This window comes from Pituophis catenifer, unplaced genomic scaffold, assembly GCF_029215685.1.
Source record: "Pituophis catenifer annectens isolate HBS135680 unplaced genomic scaffold, rPitCat1.0.hap2 SCAF_3, whole genome shotgun sequence".
Classification (NCBI taxonomy): Eukaryota; Metazoa; Chordata; class Lepidosauria; order Squamata; family Colubridae; genus Pituophis; species Pituophis catenifer.
Window position 1 is genome coordinate 164,385,326 of NW_027256883.1, and position 23,545 is coordinate 164,408,870.

The 23,545-nt window shown below is 41.6% G+C and overlaps 1 protein-coding gene across 1 annotated transcript in view; it reads right to left on the minus strand.

Moving 5' to 3' along the window:
* Positions 1-2,367: 2,367 nt before the first annotated feature.
* The window catches only part of TBC1D22B (TBC1 domain family member 22B), a 50,275-nt gene continuing 29,097 nt past the window's right edge, over positions 2,368-23,545 (minus strand). The window contains exons 9-13 of the mRNA XM_070941464.1: positions 7,804-7,910; positions 6,449-6,524; positions 5,370-5,497; positions 3,837-3,932; positions 2,368-3,203 (exon numbers count right to left, since the gene is read on the minus strand). Coding sequence (XP_070797565.1) covers positions 3,075-3,203; positions 3,837-3,932; positions 5,370-5,497; positions 6,449-6,524; positions 7,804-7,910 — 536 coding nt within the window. The 3' untranslated portion in view covers positions 2,368-3,074. The remainder of the gene's footprint in view (positions 3,204-3,836; positions 3,933-5,369; positions 5,498-6,448; positions 6,525-7,803; positions 7,911-23,545) is intronic.

Below are 23,545 nucleotides of genomic sequence, written 5' to 3' on the forward strand. Positions count from 1 at the left end.
ATTTGTTGTGTGGAGTTAAAACAATGTTGAAGCATCTATCATCTTTGACCATCTTTAGCTCAGACCAGCAAGCCTAAGCAACAAAATCCACAATCTAATGAACCATTGCAAGAGTAACGGCTCCATTAATGGGTAACCTGAGAAAGGAACAATCCTTCATTCTAAGGTTCTTTAGAGATCTATTGAAAAATGCTGTAGCAATGTAGAACTGCTTTCAGTGAAAATGTTTAGCATAACTTTCTCAAGCCAGTTTATGGCTCTATTGCATATTACAGAAGCTCAGAATCAGGTAGAATTTTTGATAAGACTGTGTGGAATGACAGAAGTGCTGCCTTTGAAACCTAAAGTTTTCTTCCATTTAGTAATCCCATTGCAGGAGAAAGGCAGCTAAATTTCAGGCAAGAGATATTTTCTTGCTTACATTTAGATCTTAACAGAATTCAGACATTCACCAATTTAAATTCAAATGTAAAAAAGATAATTCTGGGGGAAACTACCTGTTGATTCACATCACTCACCTGCTTGCATGGATGCAAATCTTATATACAAGTTAGTACTGATCAGGGATCTTAATGGTCTATTGTAGGCAGTATGCTTGGTATTGCTAAACTAGTAGAATGCACGATTAACTACCCAGAGATCTACTCATAAATATTCCTGATCTTTGCTAAATTGTGAAATTGGCAGGCAGAGCAATCAGATTTTCTCCGATTCCTAAACATGATGTTACTATTCAAATAATTCTGGCAAGGTACTGAAAAAAACAAGGCACTTTGCATTTTCCCTCCTCTGCCTCTTTATCTAGTATCAGACAAGGAACATTTATATGAAGCAAAATGATTAAAGAAGAGACTTTTCCTGATAAAAATTGGCCCAATATGAATTTTAAAAGTTGTCAAGGAATACTGAGAAGCAAAAATATTTTGACTTCTGCCTGGTTGGGTGCTCTAAAAAGACTTCGCAGATTCATATGCAATCCATGTGTTGTGCATCTAATGTGTAATATTCTGTAGTTTATATGGAGGAATTTTCACCACAAGCAGGAGAAAGCTTAGAGTGAAGATTTTCAAAGAAAATTTTCACTAAAAATAAGTCACTCAGAATTGATAGAGAGAGGAAGATTCTCCACATTCTGGTTGCTCCATTAATAACCTCATGAAATCCTAAGAAGAAAAGACTGGTGACACAAGTAGGAATATTTTTTAATCAGTCATATTAAACTAATGACCACCAGGTTGTTGTCTGAATGGAAACAACAAATTCACACATACACACTTACAAAGGAAAATCCAGTCAATGCCTGAAAAAGCAATTCCCGGTTAGGAAAGCAACTTAAGAAACACTGCTTGGTGTCTGAATTATGGCAAGGATCTTGTGTTCTTCTACCTCAAATATCCCCCCAACACCCTCACTGAAAAAAAAAACACAGGAGATTGCTTTTCCTTTTTAACTCCAAGAAGAAAAACAAAATGAGATGGATGCAGTTGGAAGTTTGATGAGACAAGCCGAAGTCAGCCCAGCACAATCTGAAGAATTCGGCCTATGGAAACAAATGTGATCTGAGAGGTCAAAGCTTGGCACTAATGAGATTGTACTGCTGCCTGCATAAACCAGTCAATTAATATATATATATATATATTCCTTTTTTCACTGGAAATCACACTGCAATAATAGTGGAGAGGAGAAGAAGTGTATTAAAGCTGCTGCCTCCCCAGAAGAGGTTGGAGCCTTGAAAGAAGAGATCTCTGCCTGGAGAAAGGGTTGGTATAGCTGAGCATAAACATCCAGAAGATACAGGATGGGACACAAACCTTGTCAAAGACATGGCCATAGCAATGTACTTTGCCGCAGCTGGAGGAGAACTGCTTTCCACAAGGGCAAGCTCAAGTGCTGTTTGGGAAGTGCAGGCACCCTGCAGAAAAAAATTCCATGAAATTCATGGTTCAGCAGCAAGTTTTTAAAAATCTTCAGACCCTCAAATTCCTTGGCACAGGAGGTCATGCAATGTCATTCAGCTTTGGAGTCAATTTTTTTTTCTGATAAAAATGAAATGTGCATTCTGGGGAAGAATAAATGTGCAAGTGCAGATGTGTTGACAGCTTCAAAACCTGATGGACAGAGGAAGCAGGAGGCCCATTGTTATTTGTAACCTAGGCAGCGTTTGTACGCCAGAGAGGCAGACTATAAATATAAAATCATATCTGCTACAAACAGACGACTTATATTGTACAACCTTTACCCATATACACAAGAACACATTTACATATAATGCCTTACAGGAGTGTCATTGTCACAGAAAGGATTTTTTTTCTCTAAAAAAGAAGGGGGGGAAAGCACAGCTCTCCCCCCCCCCTCCGTTCAGTGCACATACCAGGTTAGGCAGTCCAACAATCACAGGTGGAGTTCTGTTTTATTCACTTGTATTTTCTGAATTGTGCATGAACTAACCAGCCTTTTCAATGTGTATGGACCATCCTACACAAAGATGCTGCACAAGAGGAATGTGGCAGCATGCACATGGAGTATATATGTCTTTTGTTAATGCCTGAAATGCCTCATTTCTTCAGACATGCAGAGTGAAGCTAAGGCCTGAGAGTGTCTTGTGTTCAACAGCACTGCCTTCTCTTGGGCAGGACTCTTTGTAAGGCATCTTCATTGGGGAGTTTAAACAACCGCCGAAGAAGAAACGGGGGAAACAAGAAAAAATAAAATAAAAACAGGCCAAACAGGAAGTGCATGAGTTTGTCTGTGCTTAGCAGGTTAACAAGAGGCTGCAAGACTTAAGACTATTTAGGCTGAAACTTGGAGGTCATTCAGAAGTTCTGTTTATTCATTTCACTTCCATCCAAGCTCAGGCCACCATCACAGCAGGACACTAATGGTTTCTGGAGTGGCATGTCCACACATGGAGTGGCAGGCAGGCACACACAAAAGTGAAGACAGAAGTCTGATGGGAGCGTTTTTACAGCAAAGATTGGGCTCCTGGTCAGTGTGTCCGAGGGCTTAGGTGATCGAATGCCACAGTGATTGAAACTGTGCCAGCACAATGAGAAGCAAAGGCAGAACTCGACTACCTATCGACGATAGTGATTGGGAGCATCTGCAAACATGTACTTTAGTCTGTAGGCTTCAGCAAGGAGGAGTCCAATCTCTTCATTGCCCCAGTGTATGGTCGGTAGATTTTGTAATAACATTAGAAGGCCCTGAAATGTGGAAAAGAGACAGCTCAGAGATATGACCTTGACTTTAAATGTGCAAAAGTGCTTTTATGTTTTTGTGGCATTGCATTTCTGTTGCATTATTTTATTTATTCAAATTTATTATCGTGGCCCAACTTCAATGGACTCTGGAAGACATACCAAAGCAAAACATCCATAAAAACAGATAAAACACAAAACCACCCAGGCAGCCTGGACCAAAATAATCTACATTCAATTCAATCTACATTCAATTCAATAAACCTACATTCAATTCAATATGAACCATAGTCATTGGGGCTCTGATTCAGGCAGTATTGAACCTGATAACCAGTGGGGGGGAAAAACACCATCTCAGGATTGGGGTCAAAGCCTTAAACACGAAATCTTCACTTCCTGCTTAACTTACAGACAATCAGATATTAGAAAGTCAGATATTACAGCTGTGGAAATTATTTTTCTAAAGCACTCAAAGAAAATGTCTGCATCTCTGGGTAAAGTTATTTCATGCCTGTAATCACAGAACAGAAATACTGCTGTACATATTCATTCTATTCTCTTCGCTGAAATAAATACGTTTTCAAGCAGGATAATTACACTCCATCCTTTTCTAAATGTGGTTGCCTGCTGATGATTTACCTGGAAGTCCTCTTCATCCAAAATCTCTTTCCGCCACTTAATCAAGAATGCAGCACAGACGTATAAATGGAAATGAGAGAATCCCTCAGGCTCAGACTGAAAAAAACACATTACTTGGGGTTACAACCACTGTTATCAGCATGCCTTATTTCTCACTGCTTTTCTACATTTTATAGTGGATATACATGTAAGTTATGTGCAAGGAGAGCAGCAGAGCTCTATTTTGTGATGATCTTATACAGGTAGTCCTTGACTTACAACATCACTGCAAAAAGTGACTTACAACCATTTTTCACACTTACAACTCTGACAGGATCCCCATGGTCACATGATTTATATTTGGATGCTTGGCAACTGGTTCATATTTATGATGGTTGCAGTGTTCCAGGGTCATGAAATCCCCTTTTGCAAACTTCTAACAAGCAAAGTCAATGGGGAAGTCAGATTCACTTAACAACTTACTTACGGGACCGCCTACTACCACAAATGGCCTCCCACCGGCCGGTACGCTCTCATAGAGAGGGGCTCCTCTGGGTGCCATTGGCCAAACAGTGTCAACTGGCGGCCCCCAGGGGACGGCCTTCTCTGTGGGGGCACCCACTATCTGGAACGAGCTCCCCCCGGAGATACGGAGGATCCCGGATCTGCGCACTTTCCGCCGCGCTCTTAAGACCTTCCTATTCTAGCAAGCTGGCTTGGCCTAACCTTTTTTCCCCTTTTCTTTTAAATCGAAAATTTTAAATCTGTTTTTAAATTATTGGGATATTTTAAATTTGTCTCGGGCTAAATTGTTTAATCTGGTTTTACTTTTGCTTTTAAATTTTGTATTTATGTATTTTATTTTGTGCCTGTTCACCGCCCTGAGTCCTTCGGGAGTAGGGTGGTATATAAATCTAATAAAACAAACAAACAAACAAACAAAACAAACAAACAAACAAACAACTGTATTACTAAATTAACAGCTGCAGTGATTCACTTCACAACTGTGGGAGGAAAGGTCATAAAATATGCCAAAATTCACTTAACAACTCTCTCACTTAGCAACATAAATGTTAGGCTCAGTTGTGGTCATAAGTCAAGGACTAGCTGTAAAGACCTATCCTATAGAATCCTGGGAGAAAACTGGCCTTCCAGATGGCCCTGAAAAGTTGGTTTTGCCATTCAGAAATATGGAGCCCACAAAATGGTTGCATTGTGTTCAAGAGTCTGAATGCACTTTCGTGTGGTTTTTCGTTTATTTGTTTGTTTATAGTACTTTAATTGCTTTAATCATTTTTAATGGTTTTGTTGTAATTGTTTTGGCAATTTTTTCTCTTGCTAATTTAATCGCTTGAGCTGTCCAGAGTTACAAACGTGAGATGGGTGGCTAAATAAATCCAACAAATAAATACATAAATAAGTGATCTGAGTATACTACTGCCTGCTTCCATGTAAGATTATCGCTAGGAAAAGGTATCTGAGTAAAGTCACATGGTACCATTTTTATCAAGACGGGCTTCCAACAAGGAACTGGGGTAGTCTAGGTACTCATACCTGATAAGTGTCCCAAAGGCGAATGGTGCAGCGAAGAGGAAGCTCCCTCATCAGGAGATTGTTCATCCAGCGAAAGGCAAACTGCAAGTACTCCACTTCATACTTCCTAAAGTGACTGTGTACCTGCTCTGAAACAGGACATTTTATTTGCAAATGGCAAATATTTGATCAATTTGCTGTCATTAGCAGAAATCACATCTCCATGAAACAGTACCTTTGCTTGCTGTCTCTGTTCTACTTCTTAGTACAATTCAACATGCTGGTTTTGACCTATCATGTCCCATAGGGCTGCCTACTTCTATCCATCTGGTTCCTGCATCTCAGATAGGATGCTTAGCCTGCATTTGAGATTTGGGGAATGAGAAAAACTTCTGTTTTTCTGGCCAGTTTCTATCAAGAAACTAGGAAAGAAAAAACTATATTTCCACCAACGATGTTGGAAAGGCAAGCTACTGTAGGTAAATAGGGAAAAACCCATATTGACTTGCACTGATGATGTTACTTAGTTGGGTAATCAAATGTCTACAAACAGCCAAGCTCAGAGAGCACCATGGACTCCACAGATCAACCCGGAGCTGCATATATTCTACTGTATTCTATTTGAATATGAGAAACTCCTGTTTTTTTTGTCACTGGCACCCACACTATGGAAGAGCTTCCCATTAGAATTTTGGGAAGTTCAAATGCTAGAGTTCTTAAAGTCTTATAAACACAACCGTGGACATAGCAATTATTTAAAACCTATCATCAATGTGGTCATTTTCGGGGGGCTGCCCATACAAAATGCCTTTTACTTACATTTTATAAATTTTAGCCCCTTTTCTGCTATTTTTTTTTCTTACGAGCCTATCAGTTTATGACTTCCTATTCACCCCTTCTTCCCAAGAGTATTCTATTTCTAACATGCCTTAAGGACATCAACATCCCAGTCTGATTGTCACCTAAGACAATTGAGAAAAAGAGCCTATGACTTTGGTCTCATGTCAACTGTTTGTTTTCCACACCCTATGTTTTTCTCTCAAGTGAGAATCCATGAGTGTTACAATTCAGTTGCAGATGTCAAACTCAAATTCACCTACCATCAATACGACTGACAAGTTCCTCCAGTGCTTTGACTTTTTTTTGGATCCCTGGTTGTGCAAATGTGTAATTGTCCTGAAGCAAAGATATATTGTGTGTTTAAGAGGATGCAAGACCAGCAAACAGGTTTATACCTTTTTAGTTATTGAAGATGGTTTTCCAGGGCTTTCAAGCAAACCATTCCAAAAATGCCAGAAATAAAATATGAAATTCTATATATCCAATAGACCCTACCATAATTTTCTGATATTTGGGACATATCTGATGGATATGCTCCTTATGGAATGTTCATATGCAATAGAAAATGGTGGTGAGAATTGGGTATTAACCATTTCTTGCCCTTTTTAACTGTCTATAACATAACAACTTGATGTTCTCAATTTGTTTATTCAACACAGCATGAACAAATAGGAGAAACCGCTGATTTCATCTGGTTATAAGACATTCTAGAAACCCTGGTTTTCCACGAATTATAGAAATTATTTCCTATGTATACAATATTTTCAAAATTAAAGATACCAGTATATTACAAAAAAGATCCCCTACAAGACTTTCAAAAATTCTGTTTTTGAGGTGACACAGCTTAAAATAATATAAATTTAAACTGCTACTATGATTACCATGTTCCTGTCAAAAGCAGTAAAATTCTCTCAGTAGCCCACTTGCTTATCCACATACATAAAAATGTATGTGGATAAATAACCTCTATCTGTACATCAAACATTTTATGGTCTATACAATAGTGTCTCTGATCAAATTGACCTACATTGTATTGATTTGAATATCGCTTTTGCACATTATGGACAAAACCTGCATAATGTTAAACTAATATTATGTTTCCTGAGAATTTTGTATTAGTTTTACATTATGTTTCCAGCCATTAGAGCTGTGAAGACATGCCCGACTGTACATTTGTAGTAACTACAGGAATTTAAGCAGAGGAAAGCATTATTAAGATTTTCAAGGACTAAAAAAATGCTGTTTCAGTATCCATGTGATTCCTTCTCTTTCTCTAGAACTAACAAATCCAGAATAAATTAAACAAATATAGAATGAATGATAAAACAAATGATTGCATAGTAATACAGTAGATTGCCATGTTTCAAATTGAACATTTGGGAGACATAATGTTTAGATAACTGAATAATTCTTTTTTTTAAAGCATGGAATGCACTTGCTTTTGTACATTGCCTTCAGTGTAGAGGCCAAAGCAGGTAAAATTATGAAAGTGTAGACTCCACATTATCCCTGGGTGACCATGAAGCAGCAGAAGTGGCTGGGAATAGCAGAGGTTGAGTTATCCAAGGAAGAGGTTCCCTGGAGACCTGAGAGTCAGTACAGATAAATGTCCTACCTGGATCCCATCCAGCAGTTTGCTCATACACCAAAAGCTGTCAGCTTCGATGCTTTGCAGCACATCTTGAGACAGGTTTGTTACATCAAAGTTCTCCACATCCTCTTCTAAAAAAAGAAAGTGTACCATTATAGAATAATGCTTAGGGATATACACCCCTTGTCTGTCTCTACTATTTATTTTGTGTCTTTCTAAAAACAGAAGTGATATCCCATCAGGTCTTCCTTTTGTTGGTAGAGTTCTGCTTCTTTTTGTTGGCGGAGTTGTAACTTCTACAATGTGGAAGACCATACAAAGCTGGAGGGAGAATGCATGGGCAGTTAGATCACTCAATGGCTAATCACATACTGGATTTTGTTGATTTATAACTACATTTATGACCATTATGATGGCAGAAGACGTTCAAATCTCTGAAGCTGAGAAGACTATGACTACTCTGAATTGCTATTGCTCAGAATTTGACAACATCCATGACTTAAGTCCCATGACTACCACAGCCGAAAAGGTTCTGCAAAATACGTATATGCACATACACATACAAAAGACATGCAAAATCAAAAAATGACTTTATCTGTTCTTAGCAAAGTTGTGTGTGTGTGTGTCTTTTTATATATATATATATATATATATATATATATATATATATATATATATATATATATATATGCAAATAATTAAAATTCCGGGTGTTTTCCCGCGTCATTATAAATAAGTTGGTTAAAATATTTAAAATCCTGGTTAAAATCCCAGCTTAAAATCTTTTAAAAATCCTTACAGAGCACTCTGCAAGGTCCTTTAAAACCTCAGCTAAAATCCTACCAGTGACTTTAAACGTTTTTCTTAAAGCAACGTTTCGATAGGCTCACAACCCTGTCATCTTCAGGCTCTGTTTCATGTAGAAGCTATGGGTTCTCTATTGCGGGGCCGGAGCTGTCGCTTATCTATATTTGCTGCTGCTGACACGTATGCTGGCTAGCCTGCAACTCTGTGTTCCGATTGGAGGACAACAGTTTTTCTTCCTGCTTCCTCATCCTAGCTGCTTGGCTTCGTGTTACCCGGCCCAGCTTTCTCAGATTCTCTATTATTATCTGTCTGCTGTAGAGGGGAAAGGATTCTGGTAGGCATCACAGCATCCTTGATTGTTAGTTGAGATCTCAGCCTGTCTTCTGGCTCGATCCTCTCTCTCTCCTTATTGCTAGCCACCCTCTGCAGAGCGGGAAGAATTCTGGCAGGCCTTGCAACACCACTGGTTGCTTGTTGGAATCTCTGCCTCTCTTCTGATGTTAACACTCGAGTTTCTCTCAGTGCAGGTCCCCAAATACTTGATAACCTAGAGGCATCGTCTCGTCTGTTCATATTCTGCGGCCTCTTTTCAATTTCGATGGCCTCCCTGATTATTCTTTTGTTGAGATGTTCCCCTTTCGCCACTGTTCTGGTTTTATTAAAATCAATATTGTGTCCCGTGGCTTTCATGTGTTGTACCAAAGAAGAAGTTTGCTCTTCTTGCCTCACTGCATTTTTATGTTCTTCTAAACGCACACTTATTTGTCTATTTGTCTGTCCAATATAAGATGACTGACAGGAGGCACATGGCACTTCGTATATCCCCTGGTTTTCCAACTCAATTTTATCCTTAGGGTTTCTCACCATCATCGATATTTTTCTATCTGTACGGAACACTGTTTTTTATTTTTTATCCTTGGAGAGAGGATCGAGCCAGAAGACAGGCTGAGATCTCAACTAACAATCAAGAGGGCTGTGATGCCTACCAGAATCCTTTCCCCTCTACAGCAGACAGATAATAATAGAGAATCTGAGAAAGCTGGGCCGGGTAACACGAAGCCAAGCAGCTAGGATGAGGAAGCAGGAAGAAAAACTGTTGTCCTCCAATCGGAACACAGAGTTGCAGGCTAGCCAGCATACGTGTCAGCAGCAGCAAATATAGATAAGCGACAGCTCCGGCCCCGCAATAGAGAACCCATAGCTTCTACATGAAACAGAGCCTGAAGATGATAGGGTTGTGAGCCTGTCGAAACGTTGCTTTAAGAAAAACTTTTAAAGTCACTGGTAGGATTTTAGCTGAGGTTTTAAAGGACCTTGCAGAGTGCTCTGTAAGGATTTTTAGAAGATTTTAAGCTGGGATTTTAACCAGGATTTTAAATATTTTAACCAACTTATTTATAATGACGCGGGAAAACACCCGAGATTTTAATTTTTTGCATATGCACACCCACGAAAACTTAAGACACACACACACACACAAAAATATAATGTATGTATGTATGTATGTATGTATGTATGTATGTATGTATGTATACTTAGCAGATAAAATTATCAATGTTTAAAATTACATTAAGGCAAATATGATATAGTTGGTAAGATACCATTCCTGGAGAAAAAATATGCATCCTGAATATATAGTAAATTATATGCAATAATACCACTTTTTGGAAATTTACTTGCTCAAAGAACAACTGGTTTTCTTGTATGATCTTCTAGATCTATTTCATTTGATAATGAGGTCTGGATAGAAATAGATTCCCTGCAGGATGATGTTTATTATGAGAGACAGAAACTGTTGAAAGGAGAGGCAGAAAAGGTTGTGGTTGAATGGAACTGAGGAGATTCTTAAAGAGAAGTTTAAAAAATAAAAGGTCATATATGAGTCAGTGTATTAACATGACGGAAGCAGGGACATGGGGAGGAATAATGAATAGTGCTAGTATAAACTACTTCTGTGTCTTTTATCTTGTGTCTTTAATTCATTTGGTTCAGACTTTCATATCTGTGTTCTGCTTATCCTGACAGGAAGTAGTATGATGAGTAAATACAGCTTCTATGCATACAATATACAAATGAGTCCACAGTCACTCTTTGCCCAAATATTATCTTCAGATAATATTAAGCTCAGACAACTGTCACTACTGATGAGGGGAAATGGCAAGACAGGATTAGCATTTTTTAAGAAGCACACCTTAATTTCTTTTATGGCAAACTGCTATTCACAAATCCATTCAAGGCAGAAAAATACCTACATCTCGCTATTCTTTGCTTCTCTTAATAGCAGATGCCTTCATCACATCTATCTGAGTGTTTTAATAAGAGACACTTTGGTTTGCAGCACTGAAAAAGAGCTATAATGCAATGGAGAAGTCATTCAAACCTCCACAATAGTAAGAGCTCTCTATTCAGTACAAGGGATTGACAGCTCTGAATTCTGAAGAATACTTGTTTTTAAAAGGCAGGCACTAGCCTTTATGAAGTGACATCAGGATAGGACTAACCAAAGTTGTTTTGGCCTCTAGTTCCTTGCCTTGGAGATGGCTGTTCCTCGAATCCTATTAACCAGAAAGATTTTACTATCCATCTCGAAACTAAAAACTTGGCAGCAGGACTGTCATTGGTTCTTTCATAAAGTCAGATTCAAAGACAACCCCCTGCCCCCCTCCAATATTCTTGGTTGCTTTCCAACCTTACAATTGCTGCAATTTAATCTGGAAAGTATTTTTTTCTTTTCTAAAATTAATTTCAGTGACTAATACAGAGTTGGACATGACACTAGCTTTGAGTAAATGCAATAGAAACTATAAATTTCAGGAACAAGAGGTAAAGAATACATGATATGAAGGACTGGCGATACAATCTCCCAGCATTTTTTCACTTTGAAATAATTATCCAGGATCTTGAAAACAGCAGGATTTTGGATCATAGGGGTCAGCAATTATTTGTATGGGTTCCCTCCCCCGTTTCTGAGTTGTTTCTTATTCTAAACCAGTCTCACAACAAGCTACTCAGCCTTGTAAGGGAAAAATGGCTGTGTAATAAACATCTATATTCCTGTATTGGCTCAGTATTACCCTCTCTGGTATGCAGGACATCTTTATAGTGTTTGAGAATAGCCTTAGTAGGCAAATCTTTCTTTTTTTATCCAAATCAATTTTTTTACAATAACATGGCTTGTGAAATGTAAATGTGGGGTTCTTAAGGTAAGCTCAGTAGCTAGTACTTTTGGATTTGTTATCCAGGCAGCTGACATATTGGACAAAATAAATCAATTGAAGGGCCACTTTTACCCTAGCCTCATAAATGTGGAAGTCCACTCTCTTGTTTCCCGGGGACTTCCACCATGAGCCAAAGATGTTCACTCCAAAACCAATCTTAGTGACTCACACAGATATAAAATTAAAATTATATTTAAATAGTCTAGAAGCACCTTCAGGCACATGCTTGGTATTGTAAGATGCATATCTTGAAGTAAGTAGCCTTTTATCCAATAATTCATTTTCTTATGTTCTGATGTTCCAAGCTTGCTATGTCATAACTTAGCTACATAAATGCAGGTAATATCTTTCACAATAGCGATAACACATAGGCTTACAGTATATATTGCTCATAGTCCTTTACAGAACTCTTTGGGTGGGATACAATGTCATTATTTCACTCCCAACAATCTGGGTCCTCATTTTACCAACCTCGGAAGGATGGAAGGCTGATTCAACCTTGAGTCCATCAGGATCAAACTCCAGACTGTGGGCATTTTAATCACTGTGCCACCACGGCTCTAGAATTTCTAGAGCTAATATGTAACTAATGCTATATATGTATCCTCCCAAGTTAAGTTTGACTGAGTGAATTACTTGATTTTGTTAAAGTGAATTTACCACCAAAATACTTTTTAAACGAATTCCAATAACTTAATTGGAATGGTGAATGAAACCGGACTTCATTTGATATGCCCTTCATTCCATTTAATTGAACCTAACACTCAACTTGCTGAAAAATAACAACCTCTATCTTTACTGCTTCTCAAGACTAACCATCAAGTTTAGAAGAAAACATATTACTGAACAGCAAGAAGCCACCAACCCTGTGGCAGCCCAGTAGTGAACAGTGTATAAGTAGCATTAGTGTAATGGAAATGGCTGTAGGGGACACAGCAAGAGAAGCAGAGATAAGAGATGCTTCTGGCAGTTTCCTGAATCTATGAAGCATATATTGTCACCAATGCTTATTGCAAATTTATGAAAAGACTTCAGACTCACAAAAGCTTAACAGCTTTTAAACAATTTTTTAACCATCAGAGGTCGAAAAATGACATCTAGCTCTAAGTAATTTGCATCTGCAGCAATTATAAACTGTTTCCCCACACCTCTTTCACCAAACTTGAAAGAAGAACACCATTCAATGAGACCAGCCTAAGGCATCAGCATAATCAAATGAAACAACCTCTTTAAGAGAGAAATCAGAGTTTCTGCCCAATATTTCCAATGCTAGTTATTCAGTTTCTAAAAGGAAAGGAAAGTCCTCACAGAATCAGAGGGATTTTCACACACTCAAAAAAGCAAAGGCAATGGACCTATGTTTGAGTCAAGTAACCAAGGCTGAAATCATATCTGATCAACCAGTTTTCTTTTAATAGTACCATTGTCAGGGTTCTAAGGAATACATCCCAGTTCAGTAAGAATACCGAAGCAAGCAAGTTCCTCAAAGAACATTTTATTAGGACATATCAAATTGGCATATTCCTGGTGGAAAACGGGCTCTAAATTGGAGCTGGTTTTCCCCCCAATTAAAAGTAAAACTTTATCACTTCCCCCCAGAGTCTTGGTCATATGGGCCAATCAGCATACAGCCCAGTTGCTAGATGACCTCAGTCTCCACCCTGCGAACGTCCTTGATTCCCAGGGAAAAGAATTTTATTTTGACTACAACCCCCAGCTAATCTCTACAACCCCCCCGCCCCCTTCGCTCCAGGCTGTGTGAGCCCTGAAGCAGTGAGAAAAGAAACCTCCCTAGAGACTACAAAAAATAAAATGGCCACAGTTCAGCCAACTTCAGGGTTGACAACCAAGCTATATTTTGGGGAAACATTAAAATTACAACATTAAACACATTTAATGCTGTTTTTAATTGATTACCAAAGCACTAGAACTCTTTAAAATGTTTGCTCTTTGCTTTCAGTTTTATGGAATAAAATCCACTCTGTCAAATACAGCACCACTTGACAGTCAATAAATTGTTTTGAAAATTGTAATTTACAAACTGAGTATTATAACCCTAGATTATATCTAGATCCTAGTGGAGGAGAAAATATCACAATACCTAACTTCTGAAAATCCTTAACTCCTAAAAGTAATAGAAGCTAAAATGTTATCAGAAACTTCTCTGAAAGGCAACAATAGAATAATGGGGGTTGGGGAGGATGGATGTGATTCTGATATTTTCTCTATTTTTTAAAAAAAAGGATTATTTTATATATAACTAATTCTATTAGGAATGGGATTGATTACAGTCAGAAGACTTTTCCCTGGTATCAATCCAGCCTGCAGGATTATTCAGGATATGAGTGAATCAATAAGGACATTCTTAATGCCCTCTCATTAAGCATAAAAGTATTTGAGATTTATACTGCATTATTGTTTATATTGTGAGTTGTTATTTCATTCTAAAAAGCAAATTGCCTAATTTTAGAGCATGCAATCATAGAATACAATTGCACAGGCAACTATGAATAATGTTTACATTCTTGCAAACTTCAATTTTTAAAGATTTTCAAAAGAAGCAGAATATAGGATTTAATGTACTTTGATTCCAGATACAAGCAGATTTGGATCATCAGATTTTTTTTTGCCACTTCTTCGTACTTTTTTGCTTCCTTAGAAACAAGAATTTGAGGTCATGTTTCTGGGGAGGAATGGCAAATTGAGGCTCTGTGGATTAGCGGGAGGCATTATGTCTGAAAAGGCAACTGGATGCTGGATCCAGAGTGCTGAAAATTCTTCTCTCCAGATCAAGGAGACATCTTCATATCCTGACCGTTTTGTGAGAGTAATTTCTGCTGCCTCCATCTATCTTCCAAGATGTTCTCCATCTAACTTCTAGCCTTTAATTCCAGTGTCACAGAGAAATAGGGACCTCACAGCCTATGCAGCTTTTCTATTGATTTAGAGGTTAAAAGGCAACAAGCAGAAGATTATCAATACTGCAGCCTCCTGGCTATGCAGCTTCTTAATTTTTTTCTCTTCCCACTTTTAAAAATTAAGGTGGAACCCAAAAGAGCATTTATTTATATGGGTTTCATTTATAAATATTTGATGTATTAAAAATTAAAATAGATGCATTCATTGCCCCTGTAGCTTCTCATGATTGTTTGATAGGATTTTAATTTAATTAATTAATTTTTTCAACATGGATTGGCAAATAATTTTGATCCCTGAAAAGGTCTTAAGAGGCTCCCTGAAAGGGTCTTGAGAGATTCCCAGGGGTTCTAAGACCACATTTTAAGAAACACTGGTCTAGAAGAATATGATTAAATGTTTCAGCCTTGTTGCCTCTTCTTGGGAGACAGACCAATCTCATCAGAGATAAAAAAATTAAATGTTATTGAAAGGGATAAAAAGACAAATACTAACTTTAAGTATTACATTATACAACATTTTTTTTTAAAAAAATAAAAGAATAGAGTTCCAGAATTCTCCAGATACAATGAAAAACTATTTAAACGAAATGTAAGATAGCATTGGTCTGCAAAAATAGAGTGAGTTTAGTAAATTTCTTATAAAAGAAGCTGTAAAATATTTTCATATTATTTTACAAATTACAACAATAGTCTAAGGCAGGGCTGTCAAACTCCTGGCTGGATGCGTCATGTGCTGGCCATGCCCACACCCAGTTTAGTGAAGGGGAAAAAAGTCCCAATACGTCACACGACGACGCCGTGACGATGTGAGTTTGACACCCCTGGTTCTCCTCTAAGAAGAATATTATTTTTGTTCATGAACAGGCTTCCCAAACAGATTGGGAAGGGTAATGATTTTATTGCCAAGGCTGCATTTTAACTTCTTTAGTATCTAAAGGTCATAAGCGCCTTGGGTCAGTGACATCATCCGAATAGGCTAGTTCAAAACCTTGAGACAGTTTTGGGACTGGAGGTTTCTGAAAAGTATCTTGCTTCTGTAAATCAATCATTTTCCAGATGTTTATCAGAATTAATGATCCGAGAGCTATATGCCTCTGTAGACAACAGATAATTGCTATTTACATTTATTCTGATATCTAAACTTTCTTTCCTTCCTTGAACACTGTGATAATTTTTGTTTCACCTTTCCCCATATATTTTTTTAAAAAGTCATGCCACCATATCACTTTTCCAGACCCTAATCATAAACTCTTACCTTTTTGATCCTTGGAATGAGGTTGAATTGTAGTAAAATGGTTGTAGAATACTTAGTTTTTCATTTAAATTCTTAGCTAAGGCTAATATTATGAAGAAAAAAACATCTTTGCCATGGATGCTTATTTCATGTGCAGGCTTGAAAACATTCTTTTTCCAATACTTAATTTGAATGCTCCTGAGCCTTTATAATATTTTTTAAAAGAACTGTAATATTTTTCAAAGTATTAACACTCCCGGTCTTCTCAGTTTAAGACAGTTTTTTTCCTGTTTTTCTCAGGTCTGAATAAAATTTATCCATTTTTAAATCTCATTTCCCCTCCCCTCCACACCAACGTTTCCCAAACTGGCTGCAGTTTGGGAACCTCATTCAACCTCATTCCAAGGATCAAAAAGGTAAGAGTTTATGATTAGGGTCTGGAAAAGTGATATGGTGGCATGACTTTTTTAAAAAATATATGGGGAAAGGTGAAACAAAAATTATCAGTGTTCAAGGAAGGAAAGAAAGAAATGGACAGAAAATGTTTGTTTCCAAATTAACTCCTTTCTAGCCTAGTCACCTCAGGTTCATCACTGCCCTTATTTAAGTGACTGCAATTGTATACTTTGTTATTGTCATAATAACAAAACAACAACAAAAAAATCTTGGCAACTGGTGTGCATAACCTGTGGGGAATTGCAAACTATCTTCTTATCTCACAAATAATTTGGCTATTCTGATGGTTAACTAAGCAATTATTAAGGGATTATAGAGAGGAGAGTTGGCATCGTTGTTAAATCTTTTCCCCAACCCAATCATCCTTCTCATCTGGTAAACCAGTAGGGAACATCATCTACAGTTTCAGCCTCAGTAAGCCACTCTAAATTATCCATCACATTTAACAGATGTCAGGTTCCCCTGGTCTCCTGGTGGTATAAACCCAGAGCAGCTGGATGGTCTGATGATTTGGCTGACTTAGTATGTGACAATAAACAAAAAACAATAACTTTTTATATACAGGTAACAAAAAAAGGGGAGGAAAAAGCACTTGATCCCAAAACTTGCTGCTATATATAGGTGTTCCTATATTATGCTATACTATTATTTGTTTAATCATTATTTATTAAATAAATAACAAGTACATTGGTTTGCACAACATGTTAAAAAAGCAGCTTAAAAACTTGCAGTAGTTGGATTCACATAACTTGCCACATCGCTGATTGAATTGATGTGTGAACTCAGCTACAAATTGAGGTTGCATTTGCACCACATGTAAATCAAACCAAAGTAATTTCTGTTTCATCAGATAAAAGATCACTCACTACATTTTCCAAATGCCAGCTGGTCTGATATGTCACTACTCCTACCATTTCCAAAATTAAGGCAATGGCTTTACCCATAAATTTACACACAACTGTTGCTTAGTTTGGACATTTAAAACTTGATTTATTCAACTATGATATGTACAAGCCTTTTGGTTACTCATCTTACTATCTTTAGCTGCAATTAATGTAAGAAGTCACTAAGTTTTTCATTTTTGTCCAAGCAAGGAAACCATGTTATTTGCCTGAAAAGGGGCGTTGGTCCTACCTGATACGCTCCTTCTCGTTGAGTGGAGACAGCAGCCAGGACGGGTAGCAGCAGCCAATCAGCATGAAGGACTGGGTCTATCAATAATATTAAGTCCCGCCCTTGTTGCCGGGCAGACCCGCTTTAGGCGAAGGACTGAAGAGATAGACTCGGCGTGTGGGAGACGAAGAAACCAAGTTCCAGAAGAAAAAACAAGAGGAGAGCAACACCAGACTGGCAAAAAACAAAGGGAGGGTCTGGCTGCTGTCTCCACTCAACGAGAAGGAGCGTATCAGGTAGGACCAACGCCCCTTCTCCATTGAGAGTGGAGACAGCAGCCAGGATGGGACATACCCCAGTTCACTGTCCCGAAGGAAGGGCGGGGCCAGACTGGTGAGAAACATCCTCTCCCGCAACCACCTGTTGCAACACCTGTCTACCAAACGCAGCCTCAGCGGAAGCAAATGTATCGATCTTGTAGTGCCGAATGAATGGAACAGGCGAAGACCACGTAGCCGCCCGGCATATTTCTAATAGCGAAGCTTGAGTAGACCAGGCCGCCAACGTGGACGCACTGCGAGTGGAATGTGCTGTTACATGAGCCGGTCGCGGGAGAGAGCGGAAGTCGTAGGCCGATGCGATGGTTTGCCGGATCCAACGGCCAATTGTAGATGCTGTCACACGAAGACCCAGAGAAACGGGTAAGAAGGATACAAACAAGGCCTCCGAACGGCGGACCCCAGCCGTTCTCTTCAGGTAAATACACAGTGCCCGCCGAACGTCTAAGGTGTGCCAACGACGTTCCCGAGGATGAGATGGTCTGGGGCAGAAATTAGGAAGTATGAGTTCCTGGGACCGATGAAACACTGAGTTGACCTTCGGAAGGAAGGTGGGATCCAGACGAAGCACCACACGGTCAGCATGAAAAACACACAGATCCGAGCGAATCGACAAGGCGGCTATCTCCGAGATACGTCGGGCCGAAGTTATGGCCACTAGGAAAGCGACCTTGCAGGATAACAACCGGAGACTAGTTGTCCGCAACGGTTCATAAGGAGGGCCCATAAGAGAGTTCAACATCAATGGCAAGTCCCAGGTTGGATAGCGATGCAACACCGGGGGAGATATGTTAGCAGCACCCCAGAGGAATCGTCAAATCAGAGGATGCTGTGCCAAGGATGAGAGAGAACCACAGCGAAGAACAGAAGAGATAGCCGCCACCTGGCGTCTCAAGGTGTTAGGAGAAAGACCCTCCGAGAAACCCTTCCGAAGGAACACCAACACGTCCACAATAGATGCTTGAAGGGGTGAAACATCATCACTGGCACAATAAGAGCAGAAGGCCCGCCAGGTAGCCGAGTAAATCCGGTTAGTCGAAGGACGACGAGAGGCTTGGATAATCTGGATCACATCGCCAGGAATGTTTGCGGCACTCAGACATTGCCGCTCAACCGCCAAGCGGTCAAACTGAGCCAAGGCAGGTCTGGATGAAATACGGCACCCTGAGTGAGGACGTCCTGATCGGATGGGAGACGCCAAGGCGGGGCGATTGAAAGAGACACAAGGTCCGCAAACCAAGGCCTCCGAGGCCAGTGAGGGGCTAACAATATTACTTCCGCCCGCTCTGTCAATATCTTCCGGATGACCTTGGAAATCAGAGAGGTCGGAGGGAAGGCATACAATAGGCCCCGAGGCCAAGGGGATCGCAGGGCATCGGTGGCAACGGCTTGAGGTTCTGGGTAACGGGCGATGAAGAGAGGAAGTTGGGCATTCAGATGCGTGGCGAAGAGATCGATCACAGGAGAGCCGAACCGAAGAATCAGAGCTCGAAAAATGCGGGGATGAAGCCGCCACTCCGCAGCATCTACTTGTTGACGGCTCAGCCAGTCCGCCTGAGTATTGTTGGTCCCTGAAATGTACTCTGCACGAAGAGAGCTGAGATGACGTTCCGCCCAGAGACCTATCGCCAGAGCTACGGACAGCAGGGACTTCGACCTGGTGCCTCCCAGTTTGTTGAGGTGAGCCTTTGCAGTGACGTTGTCCGTGAGGACCAGCACGTGTGCCCCGGTCACCAGGTGACGGAATGCCCGGAGGGCCAGGAAGACAGCCCGCAGTTCCAGCCAGTTGATCGGACGGAAAACGTCCCGCCCCGTCCAAGTTCCTTGAGCTATCTGCCCTTGACAATGAGCCCCCCAACCGTGGAGACTGGCATCCGAGGTGATCACCACCCGTTGAGGTTCGAAGAAGAGGGAGCCGGCTGACAGAGCTGGAGATTTCCACCACTTGAGGGACCTGCGAACTGCTGGGGGAACAGGAATCGGCTTCGCTGAGGTGGCTCTTCCCGCCTTCTGCAAGGGTAAAAGAAACCATTGGAGCTCCCGAGTGTGGAGCTGAGCCCAGGGAACAATGGCTATGGCAGAAATCATTTTCCCTAGGAGCTGGGAAAGAACATAAGGGGAGACAGTACGACACCTCTCAATCCTATCAATCAGGTCCTTTAGGCTATCCTGTCTTTCTGATGATAGAAATACCCTCCCTTGGACAGAATCAATAAGAGCCCCTAAATGGACCAGGGAGGTACAGGGAACCAAGTGGCTCTTTTCAAGGTTAATCGAAAAACCATGAGAAGCCAAAGTCTCCAGAGTCAGCTGGAGATCTCGAACAGCCTGTTGGGGAGAAGAGGACAAAACAAGAATATCGTCCAGGTAACAAAGTAACCTAACTGAACGAACCCTGAGGTAGGCCGCCAAGGCCGCTAACACTTTAGTAAAGGTACGGGGAGCAGAGGAAAGTCCAAAGGGCAAGGCCCTGTACTGATAATGGACCCCCCCGTAACAAAATCTCAAATATCGTCTATGAGAACGACAAATTGGAACATGCAAATAGGCCTCCGTTAGATCAATAGAGGATAGGAGATCACCCCTCCTAACGCCGTCAAGAATTGATTTTAAAGATTGCATCTTGAATTTCCGGTATACCACATACCGATTCAATCTCTTAAGGTCCAGAATGGGTCTCCACCCCCCCGAGGATTTGGGCACCAGAAACACCCGGGAATAGAAACCCGTACCCCGTTGGTCGGGGGGAACAATTTGAATAGCACGGATGGAAAGGAGATGCTGAACCGCAGAGTCCATAAGGACCCGTTTCTCCGGGTTACGAGAAATCGGACAGCAAACAAAGGCACTCGGAGGAGGGGAAATAAATTCGATGGCCAAACCCGATTTTAAAGTGGCCAGGACCCATTTATCAGAGGTTGATCTCTTCCAGGAAGCGGCAAAGAGGGCCAACCTGCCGCCAATGGGAGGATCTGAGATGCAACTAACGACGGCGTCGGTAGGGACGACCTCCTCCCCCCCGAAAGGGCCGTTTTGAGACAAAGGACCGACCCCGAGTCGATCTATCCTGCGCACTCCGGAACCTATTAAGGTTAGGAGGGGGCCGAGAGGGCCCAAAGGAGGAAGACCCACCCACATCGTTACCTCTAAATTGAGAACGAGGGGCATAAGGCGAAAAACGGGACTCCCCCCTGCGGAAGATAGGGGCCAAGATTTTCTTTTTGTCTCTCGTTTCCGTGAGAAACGGGTCCAAGGCATCCCCAAAGGGAACGGAAGCCAGACGCCATTTATGTCTGGCATCAGCCTGCCAGTGACGCAACCACACTAAACGGCGGGCGGCCACAGAGGAGGCCAGAGCCTTGGAAGCAAAGCGGGAGGCGATTAGGGAAGAGTCCGCCGAAAACTGCAGGGCAGCAACAATTTTGTTCAGGTCCTGCTTGATCCGTGAATCCTCTGGTGATAATTTCTCCTGCAACTGCCGTAACCAGAGCAGAGTAGTCCTGTTAAAAAATGAGGCCGTAGTAGCGGCTCGAATAGCCCAGGCGGATCCTTGAAAGGCCCGTTGCAGGACTAAGTCCGATTGCCGTTCATCAGGACGTAAAGCTTCATCCGGCTCCCCTGGAACGTTGACGTTAGGCAGTAAGGCGGCAATAGGAGCGTCGACAGAAGGAATTTGGAGGATGGAGTCCAATTCCGTAGCCACATTAAAATTCCGTCGATCGTTAGCCGAAGGCAGGACAGCTGAAGTTGGAGAGGACCACTGTCGTTTAACCGTATCTAAGAAGAGGGGCGGAGTAGGCACCGATGTAGTTGGCCTAGCCGGTTCGGCAAACATGGGGTCCAACGCGTCAGCTGAGGAGGAATGCACGGGATCAACAATTGGAGAAGACATGCGGGCCGTGGAAACAGCCTTAAATAGCAATGATTTGAATAATGATTGTGGAAACAACCCCGTAAAGGAAGGCTGGTCCGGCGGAAGGTTGTCATCGTCGGAAAGGCCTGAATCGCTGAGTTCAGCATCCGTCATAGTCGAAAAATGACTAGAGTGGGAGCAGGACGGAGAGCCAGAGGCCCTGCGATGGGCTCTCTCAGAGGCAGGACGTTCAGGCGGGCCCGGAGAAACTGACCTCACTGACCCCGCACGGCTGGAAACACAGGAACGGGCGTCCAGGGACCTCTGCACCGCAGCCTCAATCATACGTTGGATCTGCTCCGGAGAAAGTTGGCCAGGAATCTGTCCAGGCACAAACTGAGGCTCAGAGACTGCAGGTGGAGGAGGCAATGACAGAGGCTCAGGAGCAGAGGAAGCAGGAGGGTCAGGCAAAGAAGGACTTTGTAAAGGCTCCGGCTGAGAGAAAACGGGCTGGACAGAGACCTCAGATCCCCAGAGATCTGTAGCAGATATGGTTACAGGACAGTCCTGGAGAGACATCTGGTCCGGAGTGATGGAACGAGGGACCGTTGCTCGACTTGAGGTCTCGCCCGTTGAAGAAGCCTGATTGCCAGCACAGGTAAGATTTGCGCAGGCCTTGTCGCACAATTTCTTTAACACTTTATCCCTCCTTCGCTCAGCTCTGGATATATGGCCATGTTTGTCAGGCCTATTACGGGCGCAAGGCGCATGTGAGACTGGGGATGGCTCCTGAGAGGCCTCCCGAGCCAAAGGTGGAGCAGCAGGCAGAGGGTCTGGGCCCTGATTGTCAGAGGAACCGGCCCTGCGGCTGTGTTTTGATTTTGCAAGCGCTTTGGGCATAATGCTGGCAAAGGTCACCCTAAGGGAGCACAGATGGTCTCAACAAGCCCACAAGTCCAAAGGGCGCAGGTTAACAACAATATGGGAGTGATAGCCTCCACTCAACCGCCCTTAGAAATGTCACAGTTCAAATGAGGCAGGGGGCGTGAAAGCTCCACAAAGCCTGCTGTGCTGGGTGACAGAGCTCCACAATGCCTGCTGTGCTGGGTGAAGGGCTGTAGAGGCAAACTGAACAGTCAATAGGGCAACCTGGAAACTGCCAAGAGCCTCCAAGGTGACTGGTCACAAAAGATAGCAAGTCCAATAGTCCTGGCTCAGATACAATTAGTAGAGGGCAATGCAGTCTGTCAGAATCAGAATCAAAGATGATATACAAAAGGGTCCAAGTTCTCAAGGCCACGGAGAAAGGACTGAATCCACGATGCAAAAAAAAAATAAAAAAAAATAAAAATGGTTAATCAAAATGTCCGCCGCCCAAAGGTTGAAGCCAAAGCCTACTGAGGGCAGAGAGTTCTCCGATGGCAACACGTTGAAGCAAGTGGCAAATTAGTATTCAAAATGGATGCCGCCCTCACAACGAAGCCAAACCTCCTGAGGGCAGGCAAAATGGCCGCTCGTTAGTCCCAAAGCTGCAAAGGGCGGCAAGGAATCCAAAACGGAGAAAAATGGCCGCCGCGACTTGAAACGGACAATCCGAGCCGAACCCAGCCAAAGGAGGCAAACTAAGCCGAACAAAGCAGTCCTTTGTAAAACGCTGAGCGCCAAACAGCGATTTATCGCTGCCCCCCCCAGGGGCGAACGGGAGCAAAGCAACGGCCCGTGAATGGGAGAAGTGCTAAATATCACAATACCACCAAGAAACGTTGTAAACAGTCCGAGAGTCAGCCAACCGATCAGGGATGCAATGAATAATACGTAGTCGAGGAATC